Source organism: Penaeus monodon, chromosome 16 (genome assembly GCF_015228065.2).
Source record: "Penaeus monodon isolate SGIC_2016 chromosome 16, NSTDA_Pmon_1, whole genome shotgun sequence".
NCBI classification, from domain to species: domain Eukaryota; kingdom Metazoa; phylum Arthropoda; class Malacostraca; order Decapoda; family Penaeidae; genus Penaeus; species Penaeus monodon.
In genome coordinates, this window is record NC_051401.1 from 48441585 (window position 1) to 48454084 (window position 12500).

At 41.0% G+C, this 12500-nt stretch overlaps 3 protein-coding genes across 3 annotated transcripts in view; all 3 read right to left on the reverse strand.

Annotated features, from left to right (window-relative positions):
- Window positions 1–1465, reverse strand: part of LOC119582895 — an 11126-nt gene extending 9661 nt beyond the window's left edge. Inside the window, exons 1-2 of the mRNA XM_037931403.1 lie at window positions 895–1465; window positions 613–750 (exon numbers count right to left, since the gene is read on the reverse strand). Of these exons, the coding sequence (XP_037787331.1) occupies window positions 613–750; window positions 895–1435 (679 nt within the window). The 5' untranslated portion in view covers window positions 1436–1465. The remainder of the gene's footprint in view (window positions 1–612; window positions 751–894) is intronic.
- A 2405-nt stretch (window positions 1466–3870) lies between these two features.
- On the reverse strand, window positions 3871–5808 carry LOC119582897. Its single transcript, XM_037931405.1, has 4 exons — window positions 5121–5808; window positions 4839–4976; window positions 4341–4582; window positions 3871–4016 (listed from the first exon to the last, which is right to left on the reverse strand). The coding sequence occupies exons 1-4, from the start codon at window positions 5683–5685 to the stop codon at window positions 3981–3983; spliced, it is 981 nt and encodes a 326-aa protein (XP_037787333.1). The 5' UTR covers window positions 5686–5808; the 3' UTR covers window positions 3871–3980.
- A 2185-nt stretch (window positions 5809–7993) lies between these two features.
- On the reverse strand, window positions 7994–9979 carry LOC119582896. Its single transcript, XM_037931404.1, has 4 exons — window positions 9283–9979; window positions 9004–9141; window positions 8504–8745; window positions 7994–8173 (listed from the first exon to the last, which is right to left on the reverse strand). The coding sequence occupies exons 1-4, from the start codon at window positions 9863–9865 to the stop codon at window positions 8138–8140; spliced, it is 999 nt and encodes a 332-aa protein (XP_037787332.1). The 5' UTR covers window positions 9866–9979; the 3' UTR covers window positions 7994–8137.
- Between the last annotated feature and the right edge of the window lie 2521 nt (window positions 9980–12500).

A 12500-nucleotide genomic window follows, 5' to 3' on the forward strand; every position in this document is an offset into this window, starting at 1 on the left:
CCACAAAGTATATGTATTGAGTGGATTTATGGATACATAAGAGATACATAATACATAATACAAACATACTCATAAATAAACGAGATAAAAAAGAAAAGAAAACAAAAAAGAAACCTGAATGTCTCACCTTAGATAAGACGTTCATGCACTCCCTCTGCTGCTCCTCCGGAACGGTCAGGATCACCAAAAACGCGTCTCTGTTCCTCTTCCTTCCCTTCCTGAGTCGCTTGCCTCCATCCAGTTCATCTGTGGTCATTTGGGTGTCCAGTTTCACTTGAGCTTCGTCATGTGGTCAGCGTGGAACACTCCCAGTTTTGTGGACGTTTCGCCTTCTAGTTTGTAGAGAGCGCACTTGTCTGTGTGGAAATGAAAGATCTGTTGTGTAGCTTATCATTTTAGCATTATATTATCTCGCTTTCTTTACGAGTTTGTTATTCTTCCCGTGTCTCATTCAGAGTAAACTATAAACAACATGGTAGGAATGATATTGAAAGGAAGAGGGAAAGGTAGTTGTCCCGGTAAGTTATAAAAGCTCAAGTGAAGCTACACCAGAAACACTGATCATGTATATAACAAGCAAACGGAAACTGACATGCAGTATAAGCAACTCACTCCTCTCTATAACAAGTCTAACGGACATGATCTCTCTGTCTTCGTCTCCGTAAAAGTGTGAGAACGGGCGTCCTTTCTCAGGGAAAACCCTTTCGATCTGTACCCCGTTGAGAATCGCCGTGTCCTGGGTGTTTCCTCCTGTAGGATGTTGGGAAGATTTACCAATGTGGAAAGAGAAGACACTTTTCATTTGCGAGATTCTATATACAAAGACATTCACTGACAGGGTATGAGAAGAGGAGAGAGGCGGAAAGAGAAAAGGAGTGAGAGATGGAGACTTACCTTTCCCGTCGCAAACATTATTTTCCTTCATAAGAATCGAAGAAGGAGCGTCGTTACTGTCTTCTATCAGTTGCTTTTCCCCCGATGCCTCGTGGTCGTCTTTCTGAGGTCGTGTTCCTGTCGTTCTCTTGTGGTCGGGAACGTCCTCTCCGCACTCGAGTCCGCCTTCTGCCAAAATTTCTTCCTGCGCCTCTTCTCCCTTGGCTTCCTCCGTTTTCTGCTCTTTCTCGAACTCCTCCTCCCCCTTGAGCTCCTCCTCCAACAGCTGGTCGATCGTGGGAACGAGTTCCTCCGGCCTCGCTCGTAGGTCGTCCTGCGTGTCCCTCGCCGTGTCCTGGTCCCTCCTCCCCTCGGCGATGGCCCTCGACAGCGTGCGGCGGACGAGCTTGACGGATGCCTTGCGGGAGGGACACCTGCTCAGCTCCTCCCTCAGCTCGTACAGGGCGGCCATCACGCTCTGCAGGAACTCGTCGTCCTGGCCGCTCTCCCGTAGTTTCCGGCAGATGAGGGCCGTGAGCGTGTCCTGGCCTTTCGGCGGCATCCTGTGGCAGGAGTGTCTGGCGGGGGGAGAGATGTCACCCATGTGTGCGCTGGCGGCGGTGCGGAAGGCAAGTGGCTGGTCGGGAGTCGCTGGACGTGCGGTTCGTGCGCCTCGCTTATCCAGGGCCGTTCGTTGGGAGCGCTGCTTGCTCGACTACCACAGATGTGCTCCAAGAGGTCTTATATACACACTTCGGTGGCGTTATCAGGCACGTTCCGAACTTGTTCGGGACGTGCCACCTAATTATTATTGTTTGATTGATTAGAAAATTATATCTAATACACACGCATTCAGTTACTGACATTCTTTGTTCTCCACTATTCACTCTTTTGTTCTTCCTCTTTCAAATTTTCCTTCCATCCCGTTTTCTTCGTCTACGTTCGTCTATCGTCTTCTCTCTCTCCACTTCTTTCCTTCAATTCTCTTGCTCCCTCCTTCTCTCTCTCCCAACTTCTTACTCTTCATGCCTTTCTTTCAACTATCTGCCTTTTCTTATCTTCTCCCTCTTTTCCTCTCCTCGCTTCTCCCTCATTCCTGTCCGTCTTACACCTATCTCGTCTCTCTCTCTTCCTAGAACCTGATTATTATTAATTTCCTCAAACCTTCCCTCACTCTCCATTTCCCTTCCCCTCTTCCATATCTTCCACTTTCCCCGTTCCCCTTCTTTCCCTTTTCCCTCCCTCTTCTCCACCTCTCTCCCCTTTCTCTCTTTCTTCCTCTCCCCTGCCCTTCCTTCACCTCGCCCCCTTCCCATATCTGTCATCCTCAGTTTCATCACAAGGAAGAACTAACATACCGAAAAAATAAACATACTACGTCTATTAAGTCGAGTTCCGGCTGTTGGATTAAGGATATATTATGTTATTAATCTTATCTGACTTTTTCTCTACTTTTGGATAATACCAGACTTGGTTAACCTCAAGTAACGTTTTCAACTTCTTCGAACTTTAACTCATTTTCTATCATGTGACTGAGTCATATTTATTTATTATTATTATTTTCTAAAGTCAGTTCGTCATCTTCGCTACTACTGATGAGTCACAGCCACTTACATCAGTGGAATGAGAAGAGCGCTTTTTATTGCTGTCAGAATCACTCGCCATTACTACGGTTACTGTCAGAGTAAGGTTGGAGGTACTATTATTATCATTTTCGAAGGCAACAAGTATTATAATAATGATAATAGGAAAAATTAAAATGATAGTTATGATAATGATAATAATATCTAGCAAGACTCGTAGAAATTTCCACTCGAAAATAGGTATTTCTTTCCTCCTCTCTCCTTCTTCCACCTCCTCCTTCTCCCTCCCTTCTCCTCTCTCCCTCTTCCTCCCTTGCTTTGCCATCCCCTTTCACTCCCAAGTCTTCCTTTGTTCACTCCTTCCATCTCATTTTAAGAACTACATCTACCCTTCCTATATCCCTCTTTAAGTGCATCTACAAGATTATACATCTGTTCTTCCTTCCCCATCTTCCTTTTTTAAACCCCCTCCTCCCCCCTTTCCCTCTTCCCCTAATACTCCTATTGTTTTTACTTTCCTTCACCCCCCCCCGCCCCCTCTGATTGTCGTAGAAATGATAAATATGCATAAATTGAAGGTCTAATTACTTCTGTGTGGTGTACTTGCCTATTAGAAGAAAAATGATTATAATGAAATTGATGATAATAATAGTAATAGTAAATAAAGATTGATAGTGATGATAATGATAGCAATGATAGTGATAATAATTGAAATATAAGTAGTAGTGATTATAACAATAATAACGCAGATCTACTTCTTACCTCCCTTACTTTTCTTATCTCTGCTTCCTCATCGCTATCTACTGCTAATATTTCTGTTAAAAACAAAAGCGACTTACCTTCGCTACTCTGCACTCTGTCGCTGCTTTCTTCACCTCACTACCTGTTTTGTCAGTCTTATCTTATCATTGCGACTCTCCTTGTTATGATGCATTTCTTTAACGCACACACACACATATGTATACATACATACATCTATATTTTTGTATGTATGTATGTATATACATATATACATACATACATATATATTTTTGTATGTATGTATATATATACATATATACATACATACATATGTTTGTATGTATATATATATATATATATATATATATATATATATACATACATAAATATATATATATATATATATATATATATATATATATATATATATCTGAGTGTGTGTGTCTGTCTGTTTGTGTCATTCCATGCCAATTGTCATTTTGTCCTAATCCCTTTTCTTTTATTTTTACAGGTAACCGTTGTGTTGCAAGGCAATATTGGTATGTGAGTAGCACGTGTTTACCTTTCATTTCATAGACGAATCAAAGAAATAATTGTTTTATAGAAAATATATTTCTAAGAAAATATACAGAAAATGTACGGTATATACAAATGTTATTTGAAAAAGATATATACAACATGGTGGATAAGACATTAGCATTATGAAACAGAAAATCTAAATTTTATGGCAACACAACAAGCACTAATACAATATACAATGAAATACAAGATGCATCTACAAGATTATCCAAAGAAGATTCCAGGGAGTGTTTTTTTCATCTGAAAAATAAATAAATAAAATAATAAAATTAAGTACATAAAAATAAACAAATAAATTAGTAAATGCAAATAGAAAGTCGTGATAATTGACAGGGTTGTAAAGAAAACAATAACAATAACAACATTAGGAATGTTATCAACAATAACAATAACAGCATCTTTGAAAATAACAAAAGAGAGGAGGGAGGCAATGATGACCACAAAGTATAGGTATTGAGGGGATTTATGGATACATAAGAGAAGGTAACACCATAGTACAAACATACTCATAAATAAACGAGATAAAAAAGAAAAGAAAACAAAAAAGAAACCTGAATGTCTCACCTTAGATAAGACGTTCATGCACTCCCTCTGCTGCTCCTCCGGAACGGTCAGGATCACCAAAGACGCGTCTCTGTTCCTCTTCCTTCCCTTCCTGAGTCGCTTGCCTCCATCCAGTTCATCTGTGGTCATTTGGGTGTCCAGTTTCACTTTGAAGCCGTTCTTGAGCTTCGTCATGTGATCAGCGTGGAACACTCCCAGTTTTGTGGACGTTTCGCCTTCTAGTTTGTAGAGAGCGTACTTGTCTGTGTGGAAATGAAAGATCTGTTGTGTAGCTTATCATTTTAGCATTATATTATCTCGCTTTCTTTACGAGTTTGTTATTCTTCCCGTGTCTCATTCAGAGTAAACTATAAACAACATGGTAGGAATGATATTGAAAGGAAGAGGGAAAGGTAGTTGTCCCGGTAAGTTATAAAAGCTCAAGTGAAGCTACACCAGAAACACTGATCATGTATATAACAAGCAAACGGAAACTGACATGCAGTATAAGCAACTCACTCTTCTCTATAACAAGTCTAACGGACATGATCTCTCTGTCTTCGTCTCCGTAAAAGTGTGAAAACGGGCGTCCTTTCTCAGGGAAAACCCTTTCGATCTGTACCCCGTTGAGAATCGCCGTGTCCTGGGTGTTTCCTCCTGTAGGATGTTGGGAAGATTTACCAATGTGGAAAGAGAAGAGACTTTTCATTTGCGAGATTCTATATACAAAGACATTCACTGACAGGGTATGAGAAGAGGAGAGAGGCGGAAAGAGAAAAGGAGTGAGAGATGGAGACTTGCCTTTCCCGTCGCAAATATTATTTTCCTTCATAAGAATCGAAGAAGGAGCGTCGTTACTGTCTTCTGTCAGTTGCTTTTCCCCCGATGCCTCGTGGTCGTCTTTCTGAGGTCGTGTTCCTGTCGTTCCCTTGTGGTCGGGAACGTCCTCTCCGCACTCGAGTCCGCCTTCTGCCAAAATTTCTTCCTGCGCCTCTTCTCCCTTGGCTTCCTCCGTTTTCTGCTCTTCCTCGAACTCCTCCTCCAGCAGCTGGTCGATCGTGGGAACGAGTTCCTCCGGCCTCGCTCGGAGGTCGTCCTGCGTGCCCCTCACCGTGTCCTGGTCCCTCCTCCCCTCGGCGATGGCCCTCGACAGCGTGCGGCGGACGAGCTTGACGGATGCCTTGCGGGAGGGACACCTGCTCAGCTCCTCCCTCAGCTCGTACAGGGCGGCCATCACGCTCTGCAGGAACTCGTCGTCCTGGCCGCTCTCCCGTAGTTTCCGGCAGATGAGGGCCGTGAGCGTGTCCTGGCCTTTCGGCGGCATCCTGCGGCAGGAGTGTCTGGCGGGGGGAGAGATGTCACCCATGTGTGCGCTGGCGGCGGTGCGGAAGGCAAGTGGCTGGTCGGGAGTCGCTGGACGTGCGGTTCGTGCGCCTCGCTTATCCAGGACGTTCGTTGGGAGCGCTGCTTGCTCGACTACCACAGATGTGCTCCAAGAGGTCTTATATACACACTTCGGTGGCGTTATCAGGCACGTTCCGAACTTGTTCGGGACGTGCCACCTGATTATTATTGTTTGGTTGATTAGAAAATTATATCTAATACACACGCATTCAGTTACTAACATTCTTTGTTCTCCACTATTCACTCTTTTATTCTTCCTCTTTCAAATTTTCCTTCCATCCCGTTTTCTTTGTCTACGTTTGTCTATCGTCTCTCTCTCCACTTCTTTCCTTCTATTCTCTTGCTCCCTCCTTCTCTCTCTCCCAACTTCTTACTCTTCATGCCTTTCTTTCAACTATCTGCCTTTTCTTATCTTCTCCCTCTTTTCCTCTCCTCGCTTCTCCCTCATTCCTGTCCGTCTTACACCTATCTCGTCTCTCTTTTTTTTCCTTTCCTTAAACCTTCCCTCACTCTCCATTTCCCTTCCCCTCATTCATCTCTTCCTCTTTCCCCTCCCCACCTCAACCACTCTCCCCGTTCCCCTTCTTTCCCTTTCCCTCCCTCTTCTCCACCTCTCTCCTCTTTCTCCCTCTCCCCTGCCCTTCCTCCACCTCGCCCCCTTCCCCCCTTCCCATATGTGTCATCCTCAGTTTCATCACAAGGAAGAACTAATATACCGAAAAAATAAACATACTACGGCTATTAAGTCGAGTTCCGGCTGCTGGATTAAGGATATATTATGTTATTAATCTTATCTGACTTTTTTTCTACTTTTGGATAATACCAGACCTGGTTAATCTCAAGTAACGTTTTCAACTTCTTCGAACTTTATCTCACTTTATATCATGTGACTGAGTCATATTTATTTACTACTATTATTTTCTAAAGTCAGTTCATCTTCGCTACTACTGATGAGTCACAGTCACTTACATCAGTGGAATGAGAAGAGCGCGTTTGTATTGCTGTCAGTATCACTCGCCATTACTACGGTTACTGTCATAGTAAGATTGGAGGTGCTATTATCATCATTTTCAAAATAACTCGAGTATGATGATTAATGATAATAATAGCAGTGATAATACGAAGACAAGTATTTTAATAATGATAATAATATCTAGCAAGACTCTTTGAAATTTCCACTCGAAAAGGAGCTACTTCTTTCCACCTCTCTCCTTCTTCCACCTACTCCTTCTCCCTCCCGCCTTCTCTCTCCCTCCTCCTCCCTTGCTTTGCCATCCCCTTTCACTCCCAAGTCTTCCTTTGTTCACTCCTTCCATCTCATTTTAAGAACTACATCTACCCTTCCTATATCCCTCTTTAAGTCTCTTCTTCCTTCCCCATCTTCCTTTTTTAAACCCCCTCCTCCCCCCTTTCCCTCTTCCCCTAATACTCCTATTGTTTTTACTTTCCTTCACCCCCCCCCCCCGCCCCCTCGGATTGTCGTGTAAATGATAAATATGCATAAATTGAAGGTCTAATTACTTCTGTGTGGTGTACTTGCCTATTAGAAGAAAAATTATTATAATCAAATTGATGATAATAATAGTAATAGTAAATAAAGATTGATAGTGATGATAATGATAGTAATGACAGTGATAATTGAAATATAAGTAGTAACGATAACAATAACGGAGATCTACTTATTACCTCCATTATTTTTCTTATCTCTGCTTCCTCATCGCTATCTACTGGTAATATTTCTGTTAAAAACAAAAGCGACTTACCTTCGCTACTCTGCACTCTGTCGCTACTTTCTTCACCTCACTACCTGTTTTGTCAGTCTTATCTTATCATTACGAATCTCTTTGTTATGATGCATTTCTTTAACGCACACACACACACACACATATACACACATACATACATATATATTTTTGTATGTATGTATATATATACATATATACATACATATATATGTATATATATACATACATAAATATATATATATATGTATATATATATATATATATATATATATATATATATATATCTGTGTGTGTGTCTGTCTGTTTGTGTGTGTGTGTCTGTTTGTGTGTGTCTGTGTGTGTGTGTCATTCCATGCCAATTGTCATTTCGTCCTAATCCATTTTCTTTTATTTTTACAGGTAATCGTTGTGTTGCAAGGCAATATTGGTATGTGAGTAGCACGTGTTTACCTTTCATTTCATAGACAAATCAAAGAAATAATTTTTATAGAAAATATATTTCTAAAAAAATATACAGAAAATGTACGGTATATACAAATGTTATTTGAAAAAGATATATAAAACATGGTGGATAAGACATTAGCATTATGAAACAGAAAATCTAAATTATATGGCAACACGACAAGCACTAATACAATATACAATGAAATACAAGATGCATCTACAAGATTATCCAAAGAGGATTCCAGGGAGTGTTTTTCTCATCTGAAAAATAAATAAATAAATAATAAAATAGAGTAAATAAAAAGAATAAACAAACAAATAAATAAGTAAATGCAAATAGAAAGTCGTGATAATTGACAGGGTTGTAAAGAAAACAATAACAATAGCAACATCAGGAATGTTATCAACAATAACAATAACAGCATCTACGAAAATAACAAAAGAGAGGAGGGAGGCAATGATGACCACAAAGTATATGTATTGAGTGGATTTATGGATACATAAGAGAAGGTAACACCATAGTACAAACATACTCATAAATAAACGAGATCAAAAAGAAAAGAAAACAAAAAAGAAACCTGAATGTCTCACCTTAGATAAGACGTTCATGCACTCCCTCTGCTGCTCCTCCGGAACGGTCAGGATCACCAAAGACGCGTCTCTGTTCCTTTTCCTTCCCTTCCTGAGTCGCTTGCCTCCATCCAGTTCATCTGTGGTCATTTGGGTGTCCAGTTTCACTTTGAAGCCGTTCTTGAGCTTCGTCATGTGGTCAGCGTGGAACACTCCCAGTTTTGTGGACGTTTCGCCTTCTAGTTTGTAGAGAGCGCACTTGTCTGTGTGGAAATGAAAGATCTGTTGTGTAGCTTATCATTTTAGCATTATATTATCTCGCTTTCTTTACGAGTTTGTTATTCTTCCCGTGTCTCATTCAGAGTAAACTATAAACAACATGGTGGCAATAATACTGAAAAGAAAGAGTAAAAGGTAATTGTCCCGGTAAGTTATAAAAGCTCAAGTTGAAGCTATACCAGAAACACTGATCATGTATATAACAAGCAAACGGAAACTGACATGCAGTATAAGCAACTCACTCTTCTCTATAACAAGTCTAACGGACATGATCTCTCGGTCTTCGTCTCCGTAAAAGTGTGAAAACGGGCGTCCTTTCTCAGGGAAAACCCTTTCGATCTGTACCCCGTGGAGAATCGCCGTCTCCTGGGTGTTTCCTCCTGTAGGATGTTGGGAAGATTTACCAATGTGGAAAGAGGGGAGACCTTTCATTTGCGAGATTCTATATACAAAGACATTCACTGACAGGGTATAAGAGGAGAGAGGCGGAAAGAGAAAAGGAGTGAGAGATGGAGACTTACCTTTCCCGTCGCAAACATTATTTTCCTTCATAAGAATCGAAGAAGGAGCGTCGTTACTGTCTTCTATCAGTTGCTTTTCCCCCGATGCCTCGTGGTCGTCTTTCTGAGGTCGTGTTCCTGTCGTTCTCTTGTGGTCAGGAACGTCTTCTCCGCACTCGAGTCCGCCTTCTGCCAAAATTTCATCCTGCGCCTCTTCTCCCTTGGCTTCCTCCGTTTTCTGCTCTTTCTCAAACTCCTCCTCCCCCTTGAGCTCCTCCTCCAACAGCTGGTCGATCGTGGGAACGAGTTCCTCCGGCCTCGCTCGTAGGTCGTCGTGCGTGTCCCTCGCCGTGTCCTGGTCCCTCCTCCCCTCGGCGATGGCCCTCGACAGCGTGCGGCGGACGAGCTTGACGGATGCCTTGCGGGAGGGACACCTGCTCAGCTCCTCCCTCAGCTCGTACAGGGCGGCCATCACACTCTGCAGGAACTCGTCGTCCTGGCCGCTCTCCCGTAGTTTCCGGCAGATGAGGGCCGTGAGCGTGTCCTGGCCTTTCGGCGGCATCCTGCGGCAGGAGTGTCTGGCGGGGGGAGAGATGTCACCCATGTGTGCGCTGGCGGCGGTGCGGAAGGCAAGTGGCTGGTGGGGAGTCGCTGGACGTGCGGTTCGTGCGCCTCGCTTATCCAGGACGTTCGTTGGGAGCGCTGCTTGCTCGACTACCACAGATGTGCTCCAAGAGGTCTTATATACACACTTCGGTGGCGTTATCAGGCACGTTCCGAACTTGTTCGGGACGTGCCACCTGATTATTATTGTTTGATTGATTAGAAAATTATTTCTAATACACACACATTCAGTTACTGACATTCTTTGTTCTCCACTATTCACTCTTTTGTTCTTCCTCTTTCAAATTTTCCTTCCATCCCGTTTTCTTCGTCTACGTTCGTCTATCGTCTTCTCTCTCTCCACTTCTTTCCTTCAATTCTCTTGCTCCCTCCTTCTCTCTCTCCCAACTTCTTACTCTTCATGCCTTTCTTTCAACTATCTGCCTTTTCTTATCTTCTCCCTCTTTTCCTCTCCTCGCTTCTCCCTCATTCCTGTCCGTCTTACACCTCTCTCCCCTTTCTCTCTTTCTTCCTCTCCCCTGCCCTTCCTTCCCCTCGCCCCCTTCCCATATGTGTCATCCTCAGTTTCATCACAAGGAAGAACTAACATACCGAAAAAATAAACATACTACGTCTATTAAGTCGAGTTCCGGCTGCTGGATTAAGGATATATTATGTTATTAATCTTATCTGACTTTTTCTCTACTTTTGGATAATACCAGACTTGGTTAATCTCAAGTAACGTTTTCAACTTCTTCGAACATTAACTCATTTTCTATCATGTGACTGAGTCATATTTATTTATTATTATTATTTTCTAAAGTCAATTCGTCATCTTCGCTACTACTGATGAGTCACAGTCACTTACATCAGTGGAATGAGAAGAGCGCGTTTGTATTGCTGTCAGTATCACTCGCCATTACTACGGTTACTGTCATAGTAAGATTGGAGGTGCTATTATCATCATTTCCAAAATAACTCAGGTATGATGATTAATGATAATAATAGCAGTGATAATACGAAGACAAGTATTATAATAATGATAATAATATCTAGCAAGACTTTGAAATTTCCACTCGAAAAGGAGCTACTTCTTTCCACCTCTCTCCTTCTTCCACCTACTCCTTCTCCCTCCCGCCTTCTCTCTCCCTCTTCCTCCCTTGCTTAGCCATCACCTTTCACTCCCAAGTCTTCCTTTCTTCACTCCTTCCATCTCATTTTAAGAACTGCATCTACCCTTCCTATATCCCTCGTTAAGTCTGTTCTTCCTCACCCATCTTCCTTTTTTAAACCCCCCTCCTCCCCCCTTTCTCTCTTCCCCTAATACTCCTATTTACTTTCCTTCACCCCCCCCCCCCGCCCCCTCGGATTGTCGTGTAAATGATAAATATGCATAAATTGAAGGTCTAATTATTTCAGTGCGGTGTACTTGCCTATTAGGAGAAAAAAAATTATGATCATATTAATCATAATAATAATAGTAATAGTAAATAAATATTGATAATAATGATAATGATAGTGATAATAATAACAGACATATAAGTAGTAGTGATAATAATAACGCAGATCTAATTACCTCCATTACCTTTCTTATCTCTGCTTCCTCATCGCTATCGACTGCTAATATTTCTGATAAAAACAAAAGCGATTTACCCTCACTACTCTGCACTCTGTCGCTGCTTTCTTCACCTCACCACCTGTTTTGTCAGTCTTATCTTATCATTGCGACTCTCTTAGTTGTGATGCATTTCTATAACACACACACACACACACACACACACACACACACACACACACACACACACACACACACACACATACACACACACACAGTGTATGTATCTCTATATCTCCTGACATTTATCAAACAAAGAGTGCCGAAAATGTGATAAGAACAATTATTTTTTTCTTCAGTTTTTTGGCTTGAAGATAACGATAAAACCCGGAATTGCTTCTTTAGGGTCTTCTCAAGACTGATTCCCCGATTAGGGAATTCAACATATGACTTGTAAATGCATGTCCATGTATGTTTGTATGTATGTATGTAGTATGTATGTATGTATGTATTTTTATATGTATGTATATATATTCATATGTATATATATAATATAATTATTTATTTATATATGCACATCTATCTATATATCTATTTTTTTATACACACACATATATATGTGTGTGTGTGTATGTGTATGTATATACGTGTGTGTGTATATATATACACACATATACATATACACACACACATGTGTATGTATATATATATGTGTGTGTATAAATATATATTAATTTATATAGACATTATATATGTATATATATGTATATATATATATATATATATATATATATATAATATATATATATAAACACACACACATATATATGTATATATATGTGTGTGTGTGTGTGTGTGTGTGTGTGTGTGTGTGTGTGTGTGTGTGTGTGTGTGTGTGTGTGTGTGTATATATATATATATATATATTATATATATATATAAATATATAAATATCTTAATCTATTTATATACATATATACGTATGTATATATGTATATACGTATATATATAAATATATATATGCATACATACATATATATCATCATCATCAAGGGGCTAACGCCGACGGGGGCGCATGGCC